General features: G+C 43.9%; 1 protein-coding gene across 2 annotated transcripts; it reads left to right on the top strand.

Moving 5' to 3' along the window:
- LOC124413579 (serine proteinase stubble-like) lies at positions 1-27393 on the top strand. 2 transcript variants are annotated; one of them, XM_046894270.1, is made up of 9 exons: positions 1-740; positions 21563-21653; positions 23243-24060; positions 24146-24423; positions 24528-24813; positions 24923-25392; positions 25506-25803; positions 25898-26023; positions 26105-27393. In XM_046894270.1, exons 2-9 carry the CDS (start codon positions 21572-21574, stop codon positions 26261-26263), a joined length of 2517 nt encoding a protein of 838 aa, XP_046750226.1. In that variant the 5' UTR covers positions 1-740; positions 21563-21571; the 3' UTR covers positions 26264-27393. The 2 variants fall into 2 exon arrangements, with proteins under 2 accessions (XP_046750226.1, XP_046750225.1); XM_046894269.1 differs by lacking the exon at positions 1-740 and adding an exon at positions 11241-11651.
- The last annotated feature ends 86 nt before the right edge of the window (positions 27394-27479 follow it).

Here is a 27479-nt window from a genome sequence, read left to right as displayed (position 1 = left end):
GATTATTCAAAGATTCTGGGATAAATTTTGGAAACGTTTGAACGAAAGAAAAATAGAAGAACAAAGTCATTGACTGGTTCAGTTAAATCGTACCTACCTACCTACCTAGCTACCTACTTTCTATGTCGATCGATTAATGGAAACAACGATGATCGATCCGGAGCTGTGTGACAAGCTTCGATCAGGATCTATTTTTCTCGGATTCGCGAACCGTGACTTTCGCAGCTGTACGCGGGAGGACAGCGATTAAGGGGGATCGAGACTTTCGAGGTGAATCGGGGGTCCGTCGCGGTCCGAATAGCGAAACGCTATATCGCAATATTTGATTAATAGAATCTATAGGTATATCCGTGTCGCTGAAAGTAAGAACCGTCATTGTTGGACCTACTTTTTGGTAGGTAGCGTGGATTTGCGCCGGCGGTAAAGACGAGCAGTGAAATACCTAAATCAAAGTGATCTCGGTGAAGGAATCGCGCGGTCAGGCTAACCCATTTACCGCGGAAAAGGTGCTCGTCCCTAATTGCGCTCTACTACAGCACCTTAAAAGGCATCAAAGCGCAGCGCAAATCGCCGGCCGTATACATATCCCATAATCCATCCAAGCTGACGGATAATCGGTGATTTTATCATGAGCTGGATAAACCTGCAACATAGAATCTGTGGTGTGTAAAAAACGATTTGGGCATCGATTTCACGACGATATTGATCGTCGTTGTAAACCTGCCAGCGTCGACGTAAACGTGAGTACAACCAATAAAGCAATAAATTCTAACTAATATCGACCACGGATCCGAATTTTGTGCGGTTTCAGTGATATTAATTAAGATCTACGAAACAGACGGACCCAATAGAGGAAAACACATGTAGTATGTACAGCTATTCGTTTCGTTTATAAATCACCGTAGTTTATGTCCGTTACATAGTAAAGGACCTCTAATTAGTACCCTGTCTTAATCGTCACGCGATGGCCGTTCAAAGACAGCTGTAACGTCACCTTTAACCGGTAATGAAATCGGAGATTCGTCGTGCAAAGGAATTCGAGACGAATCACGCGCTGCAAAGTTCGGGGAAAAGTTTCTCTTGTCAAAAAGAAAAGGATGCCTGCTCGATGCACCGCGGACGTCTTGCGGTACCCTAATTGACATCGGTGAACCGAAAAGTGCAGGAAGTCTCCGAACGGGGCTCGTCACACTCCCGTGAAAAGGCATTTCGGTAACTGGGTCAAAACTTTGTCGATGCGATTCTCTTGTACTTTCACTGATTAGATTTGTTCCGAAACCTAAATGCGCTAACGAGCTGCTCCCGCTATCTGGTCACCGGTTGAGAACAACGCGGTTCCCCCTCTAGTTTTATCTATGCATGCCGTATTACTCGACTCAAGTAGCTAGGTGGTCGCCTCATTGGTCTGCCAACACGTGGCTATTAGTCGAGTAAGGAAGTTTCAAATTTCTTCGCGTTAACGGACTATGAATTCTGGTCTAAGAAATCTCGTGTTTAGATCACGAACTTAAATTCACATTTCAAAATCATCGTTAATAAATCTGACTGGCTTTAATTGTTTTGGGTGTGTATACACCAATAATTACCTAACACGTGGTGCAATATTTTTGTAGTAAAAAAGGGTGTAGGTATGAATCAATTGTCAATGTTTCATCCGAAAATAAAGAAACCTGATAGTAGCGCAATAATGTACAATGTGATGAATAATTCATCCAGTATGTGGTGACAGCTTGGAAGTTTTTAATGCCTGCAAATACGTGTAGCCTTCGGCGATCAACCAGTCTAAGCATATCTATAATCATCGTGCAATCACTGCTCATCGATAAATTCATTGACGGTTATAATGGAAATATTATACGTATACTTGACGGTGGTAACAGATTTAAATAACACTGGGAAATCTTGCCGTTAAATATTGAAGAACTATTTATGCAATATCTAATAAAAAAGCCAAACAACTCTGCTGCTTATCGTTTTCGAAACACAATGAAACCTCAAAAAACAAACCCACCATATCAGAAAAAAACCTTATACCATAGAAAATGTTAAATTTTTATAAAAAAAAAAATTGGGGGTGCAAATTTACAGCCAAGTTGAAGTTTTGTATCGTGAGAGTAAGTTAAGCATCAGAAGATCAGATAGATTTTCCATTATTGTACTCGTACAGTTCTCAAAGCCACGTGCATGCAGTTATAGCTGGATATTTGCGTATAACATACATTATACATTCGAGTCTGTGTACCTAGGCTAGGTTAGCAAGTTTCTCGAGGTTTACAGTTACCGAACGGCAGGTGAAATGAAAAGTATTCGCCCAACGTCTGATTCAGGCGTCTCGATACCTCTACGCATATTACACGCCCTCGGTATTTCCGCGTCTCAAAACAACGCGAGTCAATATAAACGTAATTTAAGCAACTGTGATTCATTTTCCTCCCCTCTTTTCATCCAAAAGAATAATTTTGTGTTCGGATTCCCTGCACTGTAATTTCGAAACAACTTTTAACTCGAGTGCAGAATCAATTTGCCATTGATTTCGCTCCTGTTAATTCACTTGAGTTAAATTTATTTAAAGGAACAGACTTTTGTCACGGTGGATGGAAATCGTGCAGGATACTTATCAGTGATCGCCGATCGCGAATGGAGACGAATCGGCGAATTTCAGAATCCGATTATCGCGATCGAAGCATCGCTGTGCACATTGCCGTATAATTTCATGAGGCGAACCGCGATAATATATGTTTCAATTAAAATTTTTTCCCTCGAACTTGTCAGGCTTTCAACCCCGCCGTGCAACGCGGCTCGACACGGCAATCGACTCGATTCGATTCAAGGCAAGGCATCAGCCTGTGGCTTGATTGAGATTAATCGTTCTTTCACTTCGTATCAATTTCCATCGACAGTGCACGCAGGCTTGAAGGACGTCGTCGGTTAAACTGGTCCACCTACCTACCCTCGTTGATCGGTACCGCGGCAGCTGTTGCAATTCCACTTGTGATCTCTGACATCGTAGACAGGAGCATTGTGTAGGTGAATGAAAATCGACCCAAAGATGGGCGTCAAAAATGCAGAATAAAAGAATAATGTCCGTGGCGATGGGCTTGTTGGATATTGTTTATAAACGGGACACAGTGATTTATGGAAAATTCAGGTAACGCATGGGCTGCGGTGATTCTGGCAGGTGTTAATTACTCGCGATAAGATCATCGATAGGTGGTGCGGTATTACCGGAAGAGAAGGATAGAGTCGAACTTTAACCAGGCGCGTTGCAGTGCACTTGGAGTGAATAGCCCAATAAATCTTGGACGAATGCGTTCCCGCAGCTAAGTAAGGCTCGTCGTTGCTAATGGGCATATCAGAAATCACGCAGTTCGTTGCCGGGGCTCCTCGGGATAGATTTAAGACACTTCATAGCGAAAGGCCAACACATACCTACAGCGCTTTCCATCGTCCTGAAGCCAGGCTTCTAATGCCGTGTAATTGAAAGATAGAGACACTCGTGAGAGGTCAGAGAGTCTCAAAGAGCCGAGATGTCTGCCGGATATTGAAAGCTTCTGCCAAACTTAAACACGCTTATTTACTTGATTCGAATCAATGCTTAAGACTCTAGCCTGCATTTTGTGCTTTTCAGTCTATTCATTTCTCAGGTTAGGGGCGCAAAGTGGAAACGATTTGTCGAGGTGAAATGAATCGAACGTGTCCGATGAGACCGACGTCGTATTCTGCAGCCCTACTCCATCGTAAGTACAGAGGGTGATAATTCGACGCAGAAGCTGCTTTAACTCAAGCGAAGAACCGTTGCTCCAAGCGCACGAACGCGGTACATTAAGTGCCGATATTCCATTCCATGGTGAGCGACGACTGTCCTGGAAAACTAACACCCGAAGCGATCGAATCCAATCGAGTCCATCGAGGACTGCAGTGATCGAGACCCCGTGGAAAAAGAGGCGCGGACACGTACGTTATGCCGAGGTTAGATCGTTTCAGGAAGAGCTGCACGCGATATTCAGCCATGCTGCTGCACGCGTTGCACGTCCCGGAAACTCTTGACCAAGTCGAAGACTTATCGTGCAATTGATTGTGTAGTTCCGATAGAGCTAATGTTTGAAAAATGTGTCGATAACAAGCAACAAGAAAGTCTAGGTTCTCGGACACGCCGCCTGACCTCGCTCGGATCGTGGCTACTGAAATAAGGACAAAATCAGAGCGAGTTACCGATTGTCTGGTAATGGTGAAAGGACGGGTTTAAATCGTGAGTAATGGATAATAAATAGCCCGCGTTTTGTGAAATCATTGTGAAAGAAATGTCGAACGCCTGGAAACTGCGGTGTTCAAGTATCGTGAATATTTGAAACAGTGATTCGGATAGTTAAGTTGGCTTCAAAAACTTCCGGAAGATGGGTTGATTTGAACGCGAAAGAAACAGAATGGCGGAAAAAGCTCGCCGTTTCTAGCGATGCCATAAATTTCACTTGAGTACCAAGTAAGCCGGCCGATACTTGGGTACCGATCGCTCGAAATGGTAAAGAAAGATTTCTAACTGGGGACAAAATGGCGAACAGACTTTATGGTAGAATCCAGCCTTGCCAATCACTCGTTCAAATCTCCAGCAGCCTCGGTGTTTCTCGTCGTCCGTTTACCCCGGGCGTTGATCGATCAACGAGTAGATAATCCGATCTAATCCACCTCCGGCCAGAATTCCGGTCCCGTCCTATCTCGCCTCGAGCTGCCCGGTGTTTTCCCCCCTTTTCTAGTTCTGTCATGTAGGTTTCTCGCCCGCATCATGACCGAGTGAACGAAGAAAATAGAGCTCGTGCACGCCACGAAGTTGCCCGGGTCGCATGCTCGTCGTCTCGTCGTTCGGGATCAGCCCACTGGGCAGAAATTATACCATATGTAAAAATAATTTGTAGGCAAATTAAAAACCGAAGAAGAAAGAAAGAAAAAAAAAAAGAAGAAGAAGTTAGCACCACGCGATGGGAGGAGCCCGCGCGACGGATCTAATGATATACGGCGAGGATGATATTGTGAGATACCTACTCCAGCAGGAGATCATCTGGCGGAATGCCCGTATAAGCAGGAACCTCTCGAAGGTGAGCCTTGTAGGTACCTACGTTCTGTCGTATGTATGTATGTACGGAGAAGCGAAGGGAGGGAATGAGGATGAGGAAGAGGAAGAGGACAATGACTCGTGCCCTTGACACAGTTCTTAGGATGCACCGCGTGTGCACGCGCGCCTTCTCCTTCTTGCTCTCGTTCTTGTAGTCCTCGACGTCGTCGTCGTCGTCGTCGTCGTCGTTTCCGATGAGCGGCCAAGATAGGACGGAGAGCTCGTGAGCTCCGTCGTCGTTCCTACGACACTTGAACACGCCTGCTGGTATATATATATAATATAAGCTAAGGTAAATGTGTGCAAGCGAACCGGGTCTCTCTCCTTTCTATGAGTACGTGTTATAGGTACTATTAGCGTTGATCACGGTAATTACACGCACGCAGGATGGACATGGGACTAAATACTTTCGACCGTTCCAATCTCTTCTTCTTCTCTCTTCAACGTTATAACGGTTTCTGTCTCATTTTATACCACATCGTAATAATGCTGGCAATTCCAACCATAGGAGAGATGCTGGGGTTCAATTGTTATTAAATAATCAATAAACTGTCCAGTTGTCAGGCTTCTGTTAGGATCAAACTTTCTACTCGGTATACCAGGTGTGCCGCCAACACATTTATGACTTGTGTATACATGCATATAATACATGTAGTAATTTCATTGAGGCTTGATCAGTTTTTTATTCCTTCCTTTTTATGATTACCTGTTTTACTTCACCTAAAAATCAAAAAATTTAAAAAAAAAACATTCGAATGATATGCGTATATTCGGAGAAATTATGGGGGTTTAAAATTTTTCTCTTCTTCGCATTTTAACGTTTCAAGTCCAGGGAACACTGAGTATTGTAAAGAAGCTCCTCGCTCAGCAGCCGACTAGAAATTTGACCGTGAAAAGATTTAGATTAGGAAGTGGTGAGAGGCTGATGCGGCGTCCAGGACCAAGGCATAAGTACTTTCACCTTCTGGACAAAAGACGGTGGTTCCTCGAGTCAAAGAAGTGGAGGCAATTAAAATGGACTTGAGCAGTCCACGTGATCGGAGTAATGAACGCCTCGAGGGCTTCTCAGCGACGTGACGTGACCGAGCTGAGGGTTCACGAGGGTATCTCTCTGCTGCTCGGAAGTGAATTAAAGAAGGCATTTCCCACTTGTCCAAGTGGGAAAGAAGAGCAACAAAACGGAACTAATAAGCGACGCGGCACGAAATCCTTTTCTCTCTCGTTACTTCAGTGCGTTCATATAAGCTTCTTCCTGAAACTGACTCGGCTGTGTTACACGGTCGCCAAAGCACAATGTCGCAGGAATACCGATAATTGAACATATATCTATGCGTGGTTATCGTGCCGCGGATTTTTCATTTTTCTTTTTTTGTTGTCATCTCTAATGGCGCTGCATTTGTTGCTAACGTTGCTGGGTGTGGGTGTCGGTCGTTCCTGGTTTTATCATTGTAACTGACTTTCTCTCAATTAGTAGCCATGGTAAATATCACATTCAAGTGCATTAGATGGGGCAGGTTGGGCGGCCTGATTTTACTTTCAAAACGATTACCTGCCTGTGTGTCTACGACTTGGGTTTGTAGGTACCTGCGACTTGTTGAAGACTCGAGATGATCGCTGGATTTAAAAGGATCACAATAAACTCATTAAAAATTATTACGAGGTGTCGATTTATGTCAGAGATATTACACGCGCGGAATCGATTCCTCCGCAGGTGGTGAAATCAATGTCCGCATATAGTAACAACAGTAGTTTAAAATAGTCGTGAACTTTCAACTGAAATTTACCGCTGCCACGGCGTAAACTCGAAGGTCGCAAATCATACTTGTTTAACGAGTAGTCCGGTCGACTTTGAAGTTCACGGGTCAGAGCCGAGCGTAGCTGACGATGTAATCAACCGACGGAGGATCAGAGGGCTGGACTCTCTCTGCCTAAAGCAACTCAACAGACTGGAGCAAGTAAATTCCGAGCGGGTGTGACAGACGGAAGAAGAATGTGACGCTCGGCCCGAAATTATCTACCATCAAACTGTAACCGAGTTGGGAATATCCCGTCCTTTCTGAGGTTTAGACGTCACCTTCTATCTCTCTCTAATATATACATTCATGCAAGGAATGGACGAGCCTCGACTTGAAAATTGAACCACGCTCGTCCCGAGACCCGTGCCAAGCAACGCAGGAAAGTAAAAGCGACTCTTTAGTTGAACGGTGAATCGTGAAAGTGTGACTCGTATACCTAGACGACATGTATTTACCGGGTCTCAACGACCCCACCGTTTTTCTGAATCTTGGCCTGACAATGATGTCAGGGTAGTTCCATCAAGTTCGTAGACCTGAAGCTGGATTATCATCTTCACCATTCAGATCATGGATAGGAGAACTTGCAGGCGATTAGAGATGGCTGTTATCCTCCAAGAATTATTCAGCATTGAAATTGAAATTTCGCCGTGTTTTACTATCTTGAGGCACGCATTGGCGCGGCTGCTGCATCCCTGGGGCGATGAAGCGTGAGGCCGAACTTTCCAAGAGGAAATTAGGAACGTCCCGCACGTGGACACGAGTGGCTTCGTCCAACTTCAGAGGCCTACGACGATCGGCCTCGTGGGAAGACGGTCACCTTTCAGCGAAATCTGCAACCGAATCAGCCGAGAGAAGGAGGAGATCCTGGGAAAAATATTCAGCTCGTAAATATATATAGGTATAACCAAAAACAGAGGGAGATTTAATTCTCGATAGTGATCCCAGACGGCCCTTAACAAGTTTCAAGCCCAGCCGTACTTAATTGCAGGGTGTAACGTCTTATCGTTTACAGCCACGACTTCCTTTACTTCATCGTCTTCTTCTTTTTGCCTCGTCCAAGGATCGGCTATGCATATTCTTCAAATTCTTCCGGGCAGGTGCTTTGCAATTTCAATGAATTTTTCACAACGCGTAGTTCTCGATGATGAACTGATGAACATCCGATGAACAAAAGAATCCACAGAAGCTTGGTGTGTACATCAGGTCACCGGCTCTTGTATGTAATCAACAATAAATTCTAGGCAGTGTTTAGACTACGAGATATTTGTATCACGACCAAATTTATAGCCGCATTAAATTTGTTCTTTGCCTGCACGTCTTGTGGAAGCGTGCCTTACATCAATGAAATTCCATCACGAAACATCCCAAGCTAAAAGGCTACCGTGAATTCGCCGCTATTTAATTTAAAATTATGGTTCGTTTCACTGTGAGGAATAGGCGATCTTGATGCTGGATATGCGGTGAGGAAACGCATGCACCAGGGTTTTGGGTTTAACGCCAGTTCCGCCAATTCATCAACCATGCACCAGAAATTCAAAAATCTTTGCCATAGGTGGCGACGCGTAACTGGATATTGCACAAAAGATTTGAAAGAGTGGCGGATTCGGTTCCGTCGATCGTTTCGCACGGTAATTGTGTTCGTACATGGAGAATAGCCTGCAGGAGGTCGTTATACATCATATTTGCCGACCGCGACGCCAATTTTCTTTCCCGGATTGGTTTTTGCTCCGACTGCAATGGCCGGGCCTCATCTGGATAATGGACTTGGCCCTCTGCTACCCATCTGTCAATGTGCATGCACACCTACGTGTATATCAATCACCGAGTTCTATAGACACGCGGTTTTAACACATACTATAATGCAGCGATGAAAGTCTGCGGTTTGCGAGTCTCTCACCACCGCCATCTTTCTCTCTTTCTCTCTCTCTCTCTCTCTCTGTCGTTCAGTTTTGATAAATTTTGAACGCTCGAAGAAACTCGAGATTTATTCGTGCTTAAACATAAGTTATGGAAATTACCGCTTTTGCGACCAACCGAACACTCGTGGCAAGCCATAAGCGGAGCACTTGGCTGAGAGCAAAACAGATACATAACTGCAGCGGATGTTCATCAATGTCACTGATTTTTCACGTCATAACTTTGAGATTTCATCTATATTTCAATGGCCTCAGTGTAGAGTTCACGTAAATTTAGACCGATTGAAATTACTTTTTACCGATACTGGCTTCGGATAATGTCACATAAATTTTCAGCCATTATCATCTTGCGAGTGATATTTCCCAGAGCCCTGAGATCAGGGTTGTGAATAACGCGTCCTTTTTTCCAACGCATTAGCTTCTTCATCAGCCAATAGTTCTCAATTTTTTAAGCAGAATATATCCATTAGCCATTAAATTTTAATTTTCAATGGGAAATAATTTTCATTAAGCATTGAATTTTAATTTTTGATGAAAATCATTTCTATTAGAACAACTACAAAATGATAGTTAACGCGTTAAGTTTCCATAAAAAATTTTACGACCCTACCTGAGAGTCGTCGCATTTCATTGTCAGTCGAGGTGCGGAGATTGTAATAGTTTAGAGTACTCGCGTAGCGTTAGCAAAGGGTTCGAAAGCACGATCATTTTTCATTGACAAGTTTCTAGGGCAAAGAAGAAATTTAAGGTTCGTATCAAGACTCGAAGAAGCGGGTCAATCAAGTCGGTAAAGAATAAATGGATGCTCTGTAGTACGATTGTGAAAGTATAAAGACACGAAAAGGAAATGAAAAAATGATCGGGCCATTATACCTCCACCAGGCTACTCGAACTCTCGCTCATTGTCGGATTGTCAACACCGCCAGACGCGTCCATCCTCAGTTGTAATCGAGGAGACAACATCCTTGCACAGATTATCTGTAGATAAATCTGATTATGAGTGAGCAGCGGAACTCTTTCGGGACACGACGTGACGAATGAATTCGTGGATACTGAGAATGAGGATTATTTGTCGAAGAAGAATCCGTCGCGTCAGGTTTTATCCGAAGATGGGTGACGGCTGGAATCGAAAATGAAGACGCTGCAGCATCAGATACCGGTTGAATTTTTATTTCGATCGCGTGCATCGCTGGTGCTTGATGATTGTGAGCCGGAAGTTGAGCCGTAGATTTTCTTTCCCTCCGGAATGCATTGTTCCAAGTTATTTTACCTCGGTTTTGATTGCAGGTCGTCCGACCGACGTCGAGATCGCGCAAGAGCTATTTTTTAATTGATATAATACCCGCCGCATGATCGTTGCTGGATTGCAGCCATTGCACCGCATGCAGCAGTTCGCATCTTGTCTTGTGTAAATATTTTCTTCTCTCTTTTCTTTCGCATTTGAAAATGGAATGTTGATATGTGTGCGGCTGGCGCTGCGCGTTAAAAGACGACGAGGGATTTCTTGGCGTGTGAAAAAGGAAGCCGAGAAACCCTGCTTGTCTAGAATTGTATATCTTACGAGCTCTCGCATAACTCCGCGCCCGTTTGCAATCAGTGGAAATAATTTGACGCTAATTACCCGAAGCATATTGCAATGTATGTATAGCAGGGGTTAGTCACTCAGCTCTAACAGACGTACACCTCAACGGTAGGTATAGTAAAATTTTTCCTTCATATGGATTTATTGATTACTTCGCGTCGCTTCTTCCCATTGTCTCACAATCTCAGCTACCTTTTACCGCGTGAGGCAACGAAGCGACTTGCTATTTCCGCGACCTCGAACAAACGGGACTGAAGATATAAGATACATACCTCATCGGCTCGTTAGACCTTCAGATCTTCTTCTCCATTATCAGGCTAATCATCAGTCAGCAGTAATCATTCACCACCTTCGGTACCGCGGGATAATAGCTCGCGGAAAGACATCATCGGCAATGAAGACGTGTAGGCATCTGTGAAACGGAATGAATCCATTCGTCAAGAAATTCTGATCATCCGAACGTTCGTTTGACGTTTTTTTGTTGTTGTTTTCTTTTTCTCAAGATAATTGAAAAATTCCTGTCTTGTTAGTTGGTGCATTACAATATGCGGCTCTTTTGAATTCGCAATTTTCTTCTTTGCCTCGAGCGGTGCATTTTCGCAATTCGTGACCTTGGGCGATGGATGCAAAGAGATCCCGATGATCGAGAGAATGAGGGAGAAGGGAAGGGAGAGGAGGGGCGGAAGAGTGCAAGGCGAATACAAATAGAGAGCGAGAGAAGGAGAGAGAGTGAGATGGAGAGAAATTGAGAGAGAAAGAGGTGGTGTCCGTTAAGCCTTCGGTCAGCCCCCGTTAAACAACCGTCTTTGCAGCAAGGCCTCAGTGTCCGCGACGTCCTCGTGCCGAGCGATACTCGCGCTCTTCTTCACCGAGTTGCTTCGGAAGAACGGAAGGTGGTGCGATCCGCGGCAACTTCCGGCGGGAGCCTGAACGCGTTTTAAATTCCTCAAATCGTTTCAGCAGATACTTATGAGTTCGACGAAAGTTATCCAGTGAATATACCGTACTTCAGCAACGAGTAGTAATAAATGAATCATGTTCAAGTATACATGTAATACCATTGCTAATGGAATTCGTTCCGGCGTTTTAACGAGCGAATAAATTACTGGCTCTATAACGCTAATAAAAGAAAATAAATATTCTCACTAAAAATGATACGGGGGCACGTCGATGTCGGGGACGTTCACTGTCTGTGTTGCAATGAGAAAAGTACTTTCGGAGTAAACCGCTTCAGAGGATAGCAGAATCAGGTATTTAAAATTTTTTTTTGTTTCTGCTCTTTTTACGACTCTTTATAATGTTATAGTAGTATACCAATTATATTCGAACTACCGATTGCAGTGTGGAAAGAAATATTGTCATTTTGATTCATGGATCGGGCACAATTCTGATGTATTCATTTAGAGATGGAGAAAAAAGCTAGTGCATCGTGTTTACCAGATTTTGATGGATTTTTTGTTCCTTACATCCGTACAGATATTACCGCTACCGGTATGTCATACAATAATATAGTACCTGCAGAATTGCAAACTCTGACCGCATATGAAATCGGCATAGAGGTATGTTTTCGTTCGCGTTGTTACTCGATGGTAATTTTTTACTCTTCTCTTATTTTTTGGTGTTGCAAAAACCCCAGACGTGTTCTCGAATGATGATGAGCATGGTCGGACGTACAACCGCGAGAAATTTGCATTTCACACATTAACATTATCCAGGCACGGCTACCTGCGTATTCGCCTTTCAAAAAATGGTGACAACGGGAAATAACTAACCATGTCTACTATGCGTGTTATATACTAACGATTCTAACACATCGCCGGTATAGAAGTCTGCACCTGTAAAGAACTTGATTCTAGAACTCGACCCAATTCGTTGACTCTTTATCGGCAAGTCGTTGGCCGGATCTCTGTTCGTTAATGTTGAATGAAAATATACGGATATTCAATTTTCAGCGTAAGGACCTCCGCCAAAATAACGGATTGACCTCCGCCTCGACGGATAGACTGCTTTGACATTTTCGACATACGAAGGAATAACAATTTGATCCAAACCCTTCTGATCCGTTGGATCCCTCTTATAATCATACGTTATTGAGCTGACAATCAGCTGCTAAATTGGAGCACTGAATGTGTCGATCAAAATTTCAGTTTAATCAACGTTAAAATCAAGTTTCTTTACTGGACGTGATAACATAATCCAGCCGAGGTGTCGAGGTAACGGTACGTTGACATGTAATTAAAGCGAGATGTTAATCGAGATGTATATAATTAAAAAATCAAACGCTCAATCAACGACCGGTTAGACAGCATTAGCACTCAATTGTCCTTTTACCAAAATACCAGGAGCGATAAACAGATTCGAAAGAAAACTAAGAGGTCGATCAGAGGAATCTATTCATGCGAAAGGACTCGTTTTCCAGTAATCGACCATTCGAAAGGCAGGATTAATTACAAACGTTGACTCGAACGTGATTACATGTCTTATATTACCGACGTTCACATAGTATAACAATTCGAAAGTCCGTAACAATCGACAATCAAATGGTATTACAGGAATTCGCTTTGGCCTGGTCACGCCAAGGTTACCTTGATGGTAGACTCAGGGTGTGTCCCCAACGGAAACTAGTCGAGGGCTATTCATAGAGTTAATGGACGATCATAGTCCGGGGCTAATCCTATGCTATACTTATTTATGAAGCAGCAAGGATTACCAGCAACAAAGATGCAGCCGTAAACTCCTGGTCGAGAGTTCGATTTCCACGGTCTGAATCGATCCGACTGAACTACGTTGCGGCTTAGAGGAACTACATATCCTCGTCGTTCTCCCTCTGACCCTGTAGCAGCTACGGAAGTTCATGAAAGATTATAACTTCCTACGAGGTATGAATCGTTTCATTCAGCTACGCAACGAATGCAAGAAAAGCGCGGTAAATAAAAAGAATCAATTCACTCGGGATCTCTCAGCGTCACGTCGTCGTGACTTCGTTCGCTGTTTCTGCAAAGGATCACCGGTCAATCGGTCTACAGACAAGACTAAATATCGTCGTAAAAGTCGCGCTTCTTGTAGGTAACCGTATAACGATGAGCTCTCGCGATCAATGAGGATGTCGTCGCGTTGCTTCAGCTCGCTCAGCTCTAGGCTGCAGTAAAACTTCGAAATGTTACTGTTGTTGTTACTGTACTGTTAGATATATACTATTGTCGGAGCGTTCGCCACGTATATCCGGAGGAACAAAAAGTCCCGCGGTTGATACAGTGGACAGCGGTGCGGTGCTCTCGCTCCATTGTATGTCTCTTCCTCTTCCTTTTTCTTATCCGTCTTTTTCTCCCCTCCGGCTTTTTACTCTTAGTCGTCTTCTTCTTCCTTATTCTTCTCTGCCTTTGCGCGAGCAAAATCCTACAGGCTCGCTAGCAATCAGGCAAAGTGGTCGCTTGTCGGGTAACTGGATTGAACAACGTATGTCCCAAGCAAATCGAGCACTGCAACCAGTCTCGAGATACTAACCGCCATGCGCCACCCTATGCTCGCACCTTATTCACGCCCCATTATTTCATCCTCTTAAATTATCGAAGGCGAGTAGAAAAAATAAACGAGAGTCAAAAGAAGCTCAACATCCGTGTACCAAACCCTTCATTTTTTATTCAAATTCGTATAAGTTGCACATGAATAAATTTACTGTTGCGTGTATTATGCGATTGGTACTGAGTCTTTTGTTGCTAGGGAAATTCGATTCACTGTTGGATTTTAATATGAAAAAATAACAAATAATAAACAAATAAAACACAGTTCTGCTTATTGGCGCAATGGGGAAATCAATCAAATCTTACGCTTTCGTTGACTTATCATAATAGATACACCACAGAGCGAAGACGTACCCTCTTAATGCACGCGGATCCATTTTGCCTGACAGCAAATTGGAATACTCATGAAAACACGTTTAAGAGTCGAAATAGGATAATGATTGTTCGATCGATGGCTAGGAAAGCTTGCTAGACTTTTATCGTTGGAATCCCGGGATTGGTTGGATCATCCGATTCGCTCCTGGCAACAGAAAGCCGCTGGCTTTAAAGTGGACGATTACGCGGCAGGATGATCGTCGCGGAACTGATTCACATCTTCTGTGAACTACTGGGCGTTACCCAGCAATGCAGGCTGCTGGTCGCTCACGTAGGCAAGGCTTTAACAACTTCTATCAATTACGTTATGGATAACGCTATTCGTGCCACTGTAACTGGGATCTTCCGCGTTTTTCGTATAAATTTTACGTCGAAACCGATTGAGGAAAAATCGTCTTGTATTAAACCAGTGAATTGAAGCATTGATAATTAATTTCCAGTAACTGTACTCAATTAATTATAAACTCAAGTCACGTCCGAGGACCTACATCCCCCTGCACGTGTTCGTGGGTCGTCAATTTCTCCGCCACACACTTAGTCGGTCGAGTTTTAGATCATTCGAATTCAGGGCTAAACGAGATTGGACGTCAATTACCGTTTGGGTCCCGCCTGTAATAAATTTGTGAGAATTTTTGATCTCACTTTTCACTCGCGAGTATTATCTTCGTCTTTCTCAATTAGATTCTTTCGGCGAGAGGACATTGACACGTGGGTGGAAACGCACTTGCCTTCAAGGGTTACTCGATCCTGTTGCACACCCAGTTGCCTTTTAACTCGAAGAGCTGCTGCTATCGATTCTTGGGGCTTCGTGTTCGTTGACTCTGATCATATTCCAAGGCGATGCCAAATATTGTATGTTATGCACTTCGACGAGGAACATGTCATATACATAATTTCCATGACGCACAGTGTGCCAGATACGTAATGGATGATACAGGTGAAATTAATGTCCAGAAATAACTTATGTTACGTCACAGCGTTTATTTATTCGGTAGTTAGCGACAACGTATTTCAATATTTGAACGGATCAGTGATATTTCGCTATAAAATGTTTATTTCAATGATTCTGCGCGCAATTTTATGTATTGTTAATAAATGCGAAGTGCAGCGGCCGTGACACGTGAGAACGTGAATGTCACGATTCACGATCGATATTCTTCATCTTTGCTTCATTCGACATTTATCTATTTTCATTTACGATCTCGTCACTTTTGTCTCTTGCGTATCTACTAAATTGGCCGTTTTTCCAACATGTACTCAAGTCTTCCGCAAATCGATTTATGACTGTACAGCTTCAAATTTTATGGGCGATTACAACCAAGTGTGATTCACTTCGAACCACTCTTGCATCTAGATCTTCATATTATAGGTGCCTCCCTACAACCGATGACCCAATCTCGAGTTATCGGGTTTCAAAGTGAAGCCGAAATAACATCAGCACTATTCGTAGCGTAATTTCACTCTCGCAACTGCATTAATGAAATAAAGCGTTACGGGAAGCACTAGTCCTGGCTCACGCTCTTATCCATGGCACACTTTAGATAATGAGAAACAAATCTATTTCCCATGTAAAATAAGAGAGAGAGAGAGAGAGAGAGAGAAAAACAAACAAGGTCGGCGTCTCTCATATCAATTTTGATTCGAATTACTGGTATTCGTGTCAGTTTTTGCAGTACTTTTGTTATACTCACGCGAATCACCGACGTGCAAGGCGGTCCACTTCCAGTCAGACATTCCCCGCAATATCGGCACAGCAAAGCGTCGCTTGCTTTACTCGCAAGTTTATACTTCGGCATGTATCGGGAGCATCGAGATGTTACGCCATACCCAACCCAATGGACTATAATGTGACACACCCGACTAGCGATGGCTTCGTACAGGCTCTGATAAATCGTCAAACAAGAAGGAGGTGGATTCGGTGACTCAGCGTCAAGTGTATAGTATCATGGTTTTCGAAATAGGCCATTCCGCGTAAGTGACGTTGAGAAGAGTGTGGAATGAGAATAGAGGTAGAGACACGCGCCGCGATTAAGTTACGAACAAGAAAAGCCTCAGCATCTACTTTGCAGAAAAGTGGAAAAGTTATGACCGAGTAAATCAATCGGTAGACCATCAACGTCGTGCTCATTTCTCTCGCTAGGAGGTCGAGACGTACGTACGTCTTAGGACGTATGTGTGCGTGTGTGTGTGAGAGTATTTGCCGAAGAAGCGGGAGCGAGAGAGGCGAACGAGTAGTTTCGAAGGGGATCCGCGGAGCGAAGTTTGCCTGGAAGTTGAATTGAATGTCGTCGGTACGAGATTCGTAGAGGCTCGACGAGACGGGCACGAATGTGCCATGCAGCCGGCAATTCTACGGGATAAAACAATATCTCAGAAGCAAAGTCTTCTTCGAGTCCGCGTGTTCCACCTCTCGTACAAGTGTTCTATGAGTTATAGCTACTCTGTCTGCGCGTTGCGGCGTCGGGCCGATCCTACATTTCCATAACTCTATTACCTATCTCCACTTCTATTTACGTCTCCCGTATTCCATCTATGCTCGCATCTACATGCATATCGTCTTGTTCCAGTTGAATAGGCGGCGAGAACTTTTCGTCCCCGCGTTCCTTGAGTGAAGCACATGTAGAAGGTGTGGTAAGTGTACCAGTTACTGACCCTGCCCCAATTATTGACCTTCTTTGGTTGTACCTGTTCGATACTTGGTTCTAAAAATTACCAAAAAATAAATTTGCAGTCTTTAACTCTCTAGAAATTGATTTCAGTTGTAGAAAAATTCACGACTTGATTCGTAAATTTATAATTTTGGAACATAAAAGGGTCAGTAATCGGATCTAAACGTGTCAATAATTGATACACTTATCTTAACGCGAAATTTTACTTGCACGTTTCTCCACTCGCTGTCCTAATCGAACCCATTTTTCCTTCTACTACCGCGTCACGTCATTTAAGCTGTGCTTGAAAAAGAACAACTGCGAGACCAGCTGATGAATTAACCTCCGTACGCAAAATTCTTAAAAAATCCTTGGCTGCTCAAGAGTATAAAGTGCGTGATTGCGTGCGTGTGCTTCTTCGGAAACAATCTTCGCTGCCTCACTTTCGAATTCCGTCTCGTGCACCGCGCCGTTACGCGTGCGAGGTATGATGTGCACGAGCAACTGCACCTTCACTGGTCCCTTCGCTCACGAAGATACGTAGGTCAAAAGAGAATCCCCCTGAGGTCTGGCAATCGGATGCAGTTGGAACTTGCGTTTCGAAAGCCGAAATGAATCCCCAGCCAAAGTGCAGATCGTTCCATCGATCTCGAGCCGGAAATTAGCGTTCAAACATTAATTTGCAGTATTTCTGGTGCAGTATAATAAAATTTGACAGTGTGGGTGTGGTTAGTTGATGAAAGAGTGTTTCTCTCCCTCCTCACTTTGTTAGATGATGCACATCGGATACATATATAGGCGATATGTTATTTTTTGCTTTGTAATTTTTATTACCGCTGCCTTGAAATTATAACTGCACACTGTGTTCCTTAATTAGTTTACAATTGTCCAGCGAGGATTGAAATGAGGGACTTTCTAAAAAATTACTGAAATCTCTAAGCTCGTCTCGCTCGATATCGCCCGTCACGGGTGTATACCTATATGTGCACAGTCTATCGGTCATATGGACTTCTAACGTCGTACGCATCGCGTTGTACAACGTATACGTACCTACTTAGTGCGAGCTCTCTGTCCGCATCCGGTTCCTCGCTAGCTTCTATAAGCGGAGCAATAATTAAACACAGCCTTCGGCAACCTCTCTTCTCACACTATCTTATAAGCTGCTAATTTTTCACTCACTAATTTTAATATTCAAATGCGAACCTCCTGTTTATTTAATCATAAACTACCGGTAGCAAGTGGGTGCCATGTTTTCACTGAAAAATCAGGTACCTAAAACTTTCCATCTAAGGAAATCGGAATCCTGAATACTCGAACTTTTGATCCTCGCGTCGCAAGCTCGAAGACGACCGGAATCCATTAAATCCAGAGTTCTAACTGTAATTGAAGAAACTCCAGAAGCCTTCATCGAATTCCGGCAAGCAGCTGGGCCGGGACTTTAAACACGTCAAGGCATAATATGGCACATCAAACACGCGTGCACGCGGTATCTACGTGTTCGTAATTACATCGGTGATATTTTTTCCCAAGGTTTTATTGTTTTCTTCTGCTTGTTACCCGCGTTGGAAAGCCTTCGGGAGGCAAGGTAGCTCACGAAGAAGCCAACGAGTATAGGGAAAGAGGAAGAAGCTGAGTAGAGAGAGGTGATAGAGAACTGGCATTCTTGACCTAGCGATGCGTGACCGAAGACTGCAGAGCGCGATTGGTTCTCCACGATGTGCTTGTACGTACTTAGCCAAGCACCTCGCCCATGTCCTGAACGCCAAAGTCCGCGTGTACTTGAAACGTGAGATTTCTTACACCTAACCCGACGTCACGACAAGCGTCGCGTGGATCTCGTTGTTCGACTATCAGAATTTTGAGCTCTGTTAGCGTTGCCGAGACGCCCTGGGCGGGTCGACGACGAATTCTTTCCTTTCCTTCCTGCATTGCCATTTCTTGCCGGCTCTTCTCTCCTCTTTTCTTCTCTTTCCCTTTCCACCCCGCTAGTCGTCAGTCGGCCTGCACTTGACCGAACTCAAATCAACTCTCACACAGACGCGGAGATGTTCGCACTGCAGTTTACAGCATGCATCGTATTTCGGTGCATGGTAGCCACTGACCAGCTAACCATCTCGCCTGCAGTAAGAAGGAGTTTGCGGTCGCATGGCTGCGGCTCACTCGGGTTGTGCCAATTTCGTTGAACTTCTCTCAAGTACGTACAAGCTGCAACCTGCGACCACCGCTGGCTTCGAACCTGCCTACAGACGTCGATCCTGAGCGTCCTGTGTAACTCTTTAAAGGCCAATGAGCCTTTGGCTGCTTTTCCTTTTTCCTATTGTGAAGCATGACGTATACCTACACGATGTACAGAGCTCCGACATCATCCTGCAGGCGGTCATCGGTGTTCCACAAAACTTTTTCTCGTACTTTTAAGTGTAAACCAATATTTGATCACTGCCGTTCAAGTCCCTGCAGTCCACGAACGCGGCAACTATTTGATCTTCTAACAAACCGTTACGCTACTGACGACGAGCATTGTGTGTCCACAAATATAATAATGTGGTGTAGAGGTCACACGTAACTAGCTGTTAAAAGCTCCAGCAATTAATAATAACGCTTGCTAACAAGATCCCATCAATGTACAAACCTGTAAGACGAGATGGGGTAGGTATTCAAGACTTATCGCGTATAACATGAAATTAGAGCTGGGATTTAAATGCCAGACTATTACCGATAATTGCTAACGTGTATAAATAAATCGAGGTAAAAAGAAAAAATTTACTACTTGTCGTGTTTCTCTTTGAGGTTCTTGTCGCAGGTGGGTTTAAACGAACAGATTGCACGATAACTGTTGGATATAAAAGCATTTTTATTGTAAGCACACGTTGCGGTAGGTAATATAACTTTTAAACAACAAGAAAGTAAACGGAAGTGATAGATTCTACATCGCGTCAGCCGCGAATATTTAAATATAAATTTCTAACAGAGGTTCGTTAAAATGTCTCCACTCCTTCTAGACACCGTCGTCTAAATTCCAAGGTACTGGATCATGTTCCGGAGAGGTAAAAATCCGTACGGATGTGTACACGGTATCTTCCGCAAGGTATATAAATTACAGACGGGATGTGTAAAGATCATTCTGGCACTAAAATCCGTGTTCGGCAAACGCGGCCACATGCGGGGCACTGTAATTTCTCTCTCTTGGGTTACACCACGGCGGCGAGCGTTGTACAGAATCAAAGCGTCAAAATATATGCTTATTAAGGAGCACTAAAGAGAAAGAAAGAGGGACAGAGAGAGGAAGAGAGAAAGAGAGAGAGATAGAAGGATAGCGGTGAACGAGCGGACGGCGAGAAACTCGGATTTACTCGGACACGCAATAGTAATATCGCGGCGTGCAGCAAGAGCGTGGAAAATAAGCGGGATCGCACCAAGAATTGCCAGTAGAATCCAAGACGTGACGTCTTAAGTAACGGCGGTGGCAGAGAGCGGCGTCGGCGGTGTTGACCACCGGTCAGCCGCTCTGATGAGATTATAACCGTTTGTTGCTCTTCAAACACCGAGTTGCTGCTGCTGCTGCTGATGCTGCTGATGCTGCTGCTGCATCCACACGGTCGTTTAGCAAATCAGGGGTTACACTCTCGTGTCTTGTTACCGTATGTGACCCTCGGATGACCGGGGATTCAGACTCCCTGAGGGTGGCGAGTGTCACACCCACGCTGTGCCAAAGCATCACTTTTGCCCACTAATTTCATTGCCACGAGATTCGTTCACCTTACGTTTAGGTTAGCCCGTAGTCTTGGCAGGGCGGGACGTCGAGGTATAGTTTGGTGGGATGAATGGATTATTTTTGAAAGCTGGTATTATAGGAAAAGTTATTTTCGTTTGATTATATACAACGTTTGGAGTAAAGTAAAAATGACAAACGTTCATACGTAGGTATGGATTATATTTAAGTTGACGTATATAGCAAGATCAGGATATTACTTAAAATGAATTTAATGACCGAGGTTGTGAAGAAAAATTGGTCAAAACTGAAGATCAAATAATCACTGAATTGAAACGATGGGTGAAAACCAATTTACTAGTGATGAGAACGTTGTACTGATATTATTTACACCGTTAATGCTGTGTGGAGAGAATTGCTAAAGAAGCAATAAAAGTTTCTCGAAGTAAAAAAATTTTGATTACAGAACATGATTTAGACTCGGTGTTAAAAATATCTGTCCTTGTTTAATAGAAAGGTCTTTTCTAAACAATCATAGATCAAAGGGTCTAAAATCCAGGGCAGCAGTTGATCCGATTCCCCATTTGACTGCTTTTACTTTAACCGTGTCTAACTGTGCGAAATGACGTATCATAAATCCAGACTTTTATACGATATATACGTTGGAAGGCTAGCCTATTACTACAATAAAACAAACACACTTTTCTCCCTCCCATTTCCATTATGCTAGTGGTTTCAGGTAACTTGTGTATTGTAGCATGGAAATGGCTACTTGTGAAAACTGCACAATACCGACGTATCAAAAAATCATTAGTTTTCGAGATATGCTCCAAACTTTTTCGTTATAGATCATAACGACCATTTACCCGATTACTAATTTGTGGTTGATCTTCATCTTCTTGTTCTAGGGTGCCAGAATGCGGTGGCTCGGATACGTTGCCACGATCCTCTGGTGGTCAGGCATCGCGAGGTCCCTCAGCACGCTGAATCGAGGTCACAGTCAGTATCAACGCAAGTAGTATACTTTACCTAATGTACTGATATTTCTCAACGTCTCATAGGAATGTAAATAAAACAGGCAAATCGTTACAATGAGTGAATAAATAAAAAATAAATAGCAACTTGATGCATAGGTCTTTGGAATACGAACGCCACTTTGATCTCTCAACTTAAGTAATTGACTTTTGCGAATATATAAGGACCCGAGTACGGAGTGAAAGCCGTGATAACTGTAGACAGATAAGCAGGATCGTACCTCGATCATTGTCGTTACATTCGTCGTCGTTCTCTGATTTCAAATTCATTCGTCTTTATGAATAAGCAAATTTATTCACCCCTTAAACTGCACAGATTACGCGACGTCTGCGTCAGATTTATAGAACTTTGGGAACAGATTTTATGAAGTTTAAGGTCGTGGTCTCGAATTTCTAAACCTTACCCCTAAACGTGATCGGAACGCGCGTCGCGGTGGGAATAATGTTTATAAGAACTTCGTCGGATATATAATAACGCGACAAACTGAAGAATGAAAGTCTGGTGTGGTCCGCTGGGAGCACGTGTAGCACCGCAAGTCATGGTTTAATTAACCTATATATTTACTTGGCTAATAATGCGCCCAATTTTGAGACATCTAATCGCCTGACGTTTACATTTTTTGCAATATTGTCTCCTTTGTTTTGTATTCGTTCTCCCAAAGACGAACGAACTGCCTCAGCTGTGATTATACGAGATAAAACTTTCTCCAGCCGTCGCGTCTCGCCGGCTGACATACGAATCCTCTGGCTGATATTTGCAACGCGATCCTTACTTTGGATTAAATTGCAAACAGCCTATAGCGAGGCGTAATGTTCACTCAACTCAAAGAGCCGTTTGTCGCCAAAGCGAGTCACGAAATTCTGAAAATGAATCCTTCGCAATAGTCTTACACTCAGAATCGCTGCGAAAAATACATGAAAGAATAGGGGGGACGCTATTAATCCGAAATCCTTGGGACTCGAACACTTGAAAATTTCATTTCTGACAAACAGACGCAAATTGATAAAGCGTTTGCTTTTCCAGGTAGCGTTATACTAATTTACAATAATGACTGGCTTTCTCGTGATCCGTTGTCTAGCGTGATAGAGTGTAACAAAATTAAAAGGACCATAGACATGCACGTGTGGCAGTAGTAATGTAAATCGTCATCTAAGTGCGATAACTGATGGGTACTCGTGCGTACCTGTACGGATGACACACTTTTAACGTAGTCTGGACCACCAAGCTTCCTGAGTCACGTTAACAAATTATCAGGCCACCATCGACTGCTTATTCATTCTGCTCACGTCCCCGTGAAACTCACTCAAGTACACACGGGCAAAGTCATTTCGGAGATCAGCGCATCGCGTTAATCAGGATTACAATATGACTAATAGTGAGAGCCGTAGAATTCGTTAACGATCTATCCTGACTAATATTAAATTCAAGATTGCTCAGATCGGAAATTTCTCCTGGAATTGGGAAACCTCTATTCTTTCTCAACAACCTAGGTTCTGCATATAATCCTTATAGTATCAACGATATTTTTTTGAAAATGTATCGAATTCCAACAGGTTACAAGATCAGTCCAAAGCCGTGCAAAGGACCCGAACCAGGGGGTGACGAGGGGACCTGTATGTTCGTCTGGGAATGCATCAAGTCGGAGGGCAATCACGTGGGGGTCTGCGTGGATACCTTCATGTTCGGGAGTTGCTGCGTTCACAACGCGACAACGAACAATGTCAACGGTGATCCAGGGTTCGCGGGGAGTCCGCCTCCACGGCCGTCGCTTGCAGAGGCGTTGTCGGCCGCACCCACAAGGCCGACGTCCCCAAGTTCGACGTATTCACATCAGCAGAGCCAGTCGACGACTTCTTTGCTGAGGCCCCAGAGCGACGTGAGTGTCTCGAGTGGAAACGCGCATGGGACCCAAAGGCCGAATTCCCAGCGACCCAGACCAGCTCAGAAGAGGCCTTACTCCAAGCCCAACGCGAACCAAGACAATAGGCTTGACCCTACAGTTCAGGGCTCTCGCCCGCAGGGTGTGAGGAATCCTTCGTTGAGTAACGGTCTGCCCACGGTATCCGGTAGTCTGCTGGTGACTCAGGCGGATGACTCGAAAACGAAGACCCAAAGTCCTGGACACTCGATGCAGCACGAGGCGACCGGGCCAGGCGACAAAGGCGACAACTCTCACAACACATTGATCGTAAAACTTCCGAGCAGGGTTCCTGGCCTGCCTGCAAGGCCCCACAGGCCTGGGTATGACCAGAAACCTTCCACCGCTCAACGACCCTCGGAGTCACGACCTGATGACGGTAAAACCGAAGACGCTGACCTAGTCGTTCAGGCGACGATGCACCGACCCAGCGTTGACTTGGCCAACGAAGACGTAAGCCAAAGATCTTTCCACTGAATTCCAATATAAGCAGGCCACGACCCTCTTATGCGTCAAAGCTAACACTCTTTGTTTATAGGATGAAGAAGCTGGAGTCCAACTGCACAGTCCAAACTACATACACACCGAACGTCCTCAGTGGGCCACGAAGCCTGCGGCGTCTCACAAGCCGTCGACAGACTACTCGAAACCTCACTTTTCTGTAAAAACAAGTACATACCGACCCGGACCGTATACCCATCATCAAAGTCAACCTAGCGATAGGCCGAACTTTGTGTCTAAGCCGCAATCCGACAGGATACCAGTGAAAACCACGAGTACCGTACGGCCGACGTACTACAGCAGTCAAATGACCGGGTATAATCAATTACCTTTTGAACACGTTTTGCCGTAAATAAGACCTGAATGATGATTTAACTTGGGAAACGTCAAGCTACACTGAAAATTTGATTTGATTGTAGCACAGCCGGGTTCACTCAGCCATCGGTTCATTGGCAAGTCACCACAGAACCAGCTTTTATTACCAAACACAAACCTGCAGCCAGCAGACCTCCTACGATTCTAGAAGCCTCCAGACCCACTGCTTCTAGTCCTCAAATCTGGTCCGAAAATAGCTGGACTCCTCCACAACCCTCGCTCAAACCCCATTGGACCGACGATCCATCTTGGCTAAGCAGTGAACCCCATAGCATCGCTTCAAAACCTGCTGGACCCACGAGACCCACTAGACCCAATAAACCCTACGAGGTAGCTGCACAAAATTCGTTTATTCTAACGGTCAAGAGCGAAAAAATGACTAAGAATTGCATTCATTTTTTTTTCTTCGGAGTATACATTGCCAAACGTCATGTTTCAGAGTTCAGTATATGAAAAACCAATGGGAGCAGCTCACTACATTACGACGTCTTACGTGGAAACGTCAACGAAATCAAAGCCCACGAAGAAGACAAACGCATCGACAACGCCGACGAGCACGAGTACGACAAGCAGTACCACGACTTCCACAACGACGACCACGACTACTGAGAAACCCTCGACAACGGTATCGTATTCTTCAGCACCGACCTTGACGACGAAGAGAATACCAGGCACCGTGATGACCGTGTCCGCAACCTCCGACAGCAAAGAAACTCAGTGTGGAGTTCCCCCGCTGTTTCCACGACCCGAGACTCGAATTGTTGGCGGTAAGGATGCACCCTTCGGAAGATGGCCTTGGCAGGTCTCCGTGCGGAGAACCTCCTTCTTCGGATTCTCCAGCACCCATAGGTGCGGCGGTGCTGTTCTCAACGAAAACTGGATCGCGACCGCTGGTCACTGCGTCGACGAGTGAGTGGTAATTAATTAGTAATCCAAAGGGAGTCCTTCACAGTCTTTCAAGCATTCGAAGTAACAGAAACGGATCGCCATCTTTTTGACATCAATTTGTTTCCTCGTTTCAGTCTGCTGACGTCCCAGATTCGCATCCGCGTCGGCGAATACGACTTCTCGTCAGTCCAGGAGCGACTGCCCTTCGTGGAAAGAGCTGTGGCTCGGAAGGTCGTGCACCCCAAGTACAACTTCTTCACCTACGAATACGACCTCGCCCTTGTGCGCCTCGAAACTTCGCTCACGTTTGCTCCGCATATATCGCCAATCTGTTTACCTGGAAGTGACGATCTCCTCATTGGCGAAAACGCCACCGTTACTGGGTGGGGCCGTCTCAGCGAAGGAGGAACGCTTCCTTCCGTGCTCCAGGAGGTACGAACCCGATTACTCCAGCAGTCACACTCTGCACCCCAATGTTTTGTATCTCTATGGGGTTAGTTGCGATTACCAACGATTTTTATTCTAGGTTTCTGTACCAATCGTTAGCAACGACAAGTGCAAGTCAATGTTCCTAAGAGCGGGTAGACACGAATTCATTCCCGAGATCTTCCTCTGCGCAGGTCACGAGACCGGAGGACAGGATTCTTGCCAGGTTGGTTCAAGATCCTTTAATATTCTCTGAGTAACTGGTGATGAAATCAAAGACTTCTTTATATCCGTTAAATTTTTCCAGGGTGATTCTGGGGGACCTCTTCAGGTCCGAGGTAAAGATGGACGATACTTTCTGGCCGGTATTATATCCTGGGGAATTGGTTGCGCGGAAGCAAATCTCCCGGGAGTATGTACGAGGATATCAAAGTTTGTTCCGTGGATTCTGAAGAACGTGACTTAATCGAGGATTCGCCAAGGCTCGAGTAACATGTGCAAAGAGTTTGATCTCTACCACTATGAGGGACAAGGGAGAAACCTCAACGGAATCTAAACCGTCTCAGAGAATGAGACACGTCTGAAAAACCTGAATGTTTTTCTTAAACTAATCGAATAGTCGAAAAATTTGAGAACTTGGGAAACCGCGTTGCGGGAAGTCCAAAAGGCAGCGTTGAATACGCCCAAGTTTATAATAACAATAAGATTCGCCAATATCCTAGCGAAAATGGGAATCGATTTAATTTGTACAGTCAATGACGACTGAATCGCGATGATAAACTTACATGACTGTAATAGTTTTTCATAAATCAAACGAAGTTAGATAATTTTGTGACGTGCCACCCTTATCTTCACATCTAGACGAACTGTGACTTGTTATAACGGACACGATGTACAAGCACGTACTAAAAAACACCAGCTGCAGATTTTTGCAGCTGAAACAGAACTGCAGCGACATTTTTATGGTAGTATTAAAAGAAAAAAAAATGAGTGGCAAATGAAAATTATAATATATTATATTTTTGTATAGTGAGGGTGTCCAAACTATCCTATATATATTATGTAAATGCTGCGGTCTTGCCCGGAACATGAATGATAAATAAATAAGCAATAATGAGGACATTAAAAACAATTAGATATCATTCTCACTAGATACCTATATAGTATATACTTAACATATACAGCTTGTTTCTTGTTCAAAGTTTTTATACGACACACATACGCGCACGAATACACATTTTTCTGTATAAAGCACGGCATGCCTATATATGGTTGATTACGAATCAATATCGTAATAATTATTAGCGCAGGTATATTTAATTATAACAATCACTGGAATATTTATGATATACAGTTGTTTATATAATATAAATCTTTTATTTATAAGCTGTGTCAAATAAATATCCTTCTATTCATATTCCTCGGTTTTAAATATCATTACTTTCGCGCATTATCTCGTTCGATTATCGGTTCATAATTTGGGCCGCAATTGTAAATATGATATATATTATCATCGGATAAAAGTAGTACGTTATTCATCATTCGAAGCCTAATTAAATTACGCTAAAAATATTCAAAATCCATAATAACTAAACGCGTATGTAAACCAAGTTTTAGTAAAATTTGTATATGGGACATTTTATATCGTATTCATATTCATATGCCTCACGATATTTAATATG

The sequence above is a fragment of the Diprion similis genome, chromosome 12, assembly GCF_021155765.1.
Source record: "Diprion similis isolate iyDipSimi1 chromosome 12, iyDipSimi1.1, whole genome shotgun sequence".
NCBI classification, from domain to species: domain Eukaryota; kingdom Metazoa; phylum Arthropoda; class Insecta; order Hymenoptera; family Diprionidae; genus Diprion; species Diprion similis.
Note: the sequence above shows the minus strand (reverse complement) of the source record. Positions and strands in the feature narration are given on the sequence as shown.

Coding starts and splice junctions, on each gene's coding strand:
- LOC124413579 (XM_046894270.1), top strand. CDS start 21,572: ATGCGGTGGCTCGGATACGTTGCCACGATCCTCTGGTGGTCAGGCATC. Junction 24,061..24,145: donor TTGACTTGGCCAACGAAGAC/GTAAGCCAAAGA, acceptor CTTTGTTTATAG/GATGAAGAAGCTGGAGTCCA. Junction 24,814..24,922: donor GACCCAATAAACCCTACGAG/GTAGCTGCACAA, acceptor GTCATGTTTCAG/AGTTCAGTATATGAAAAACC.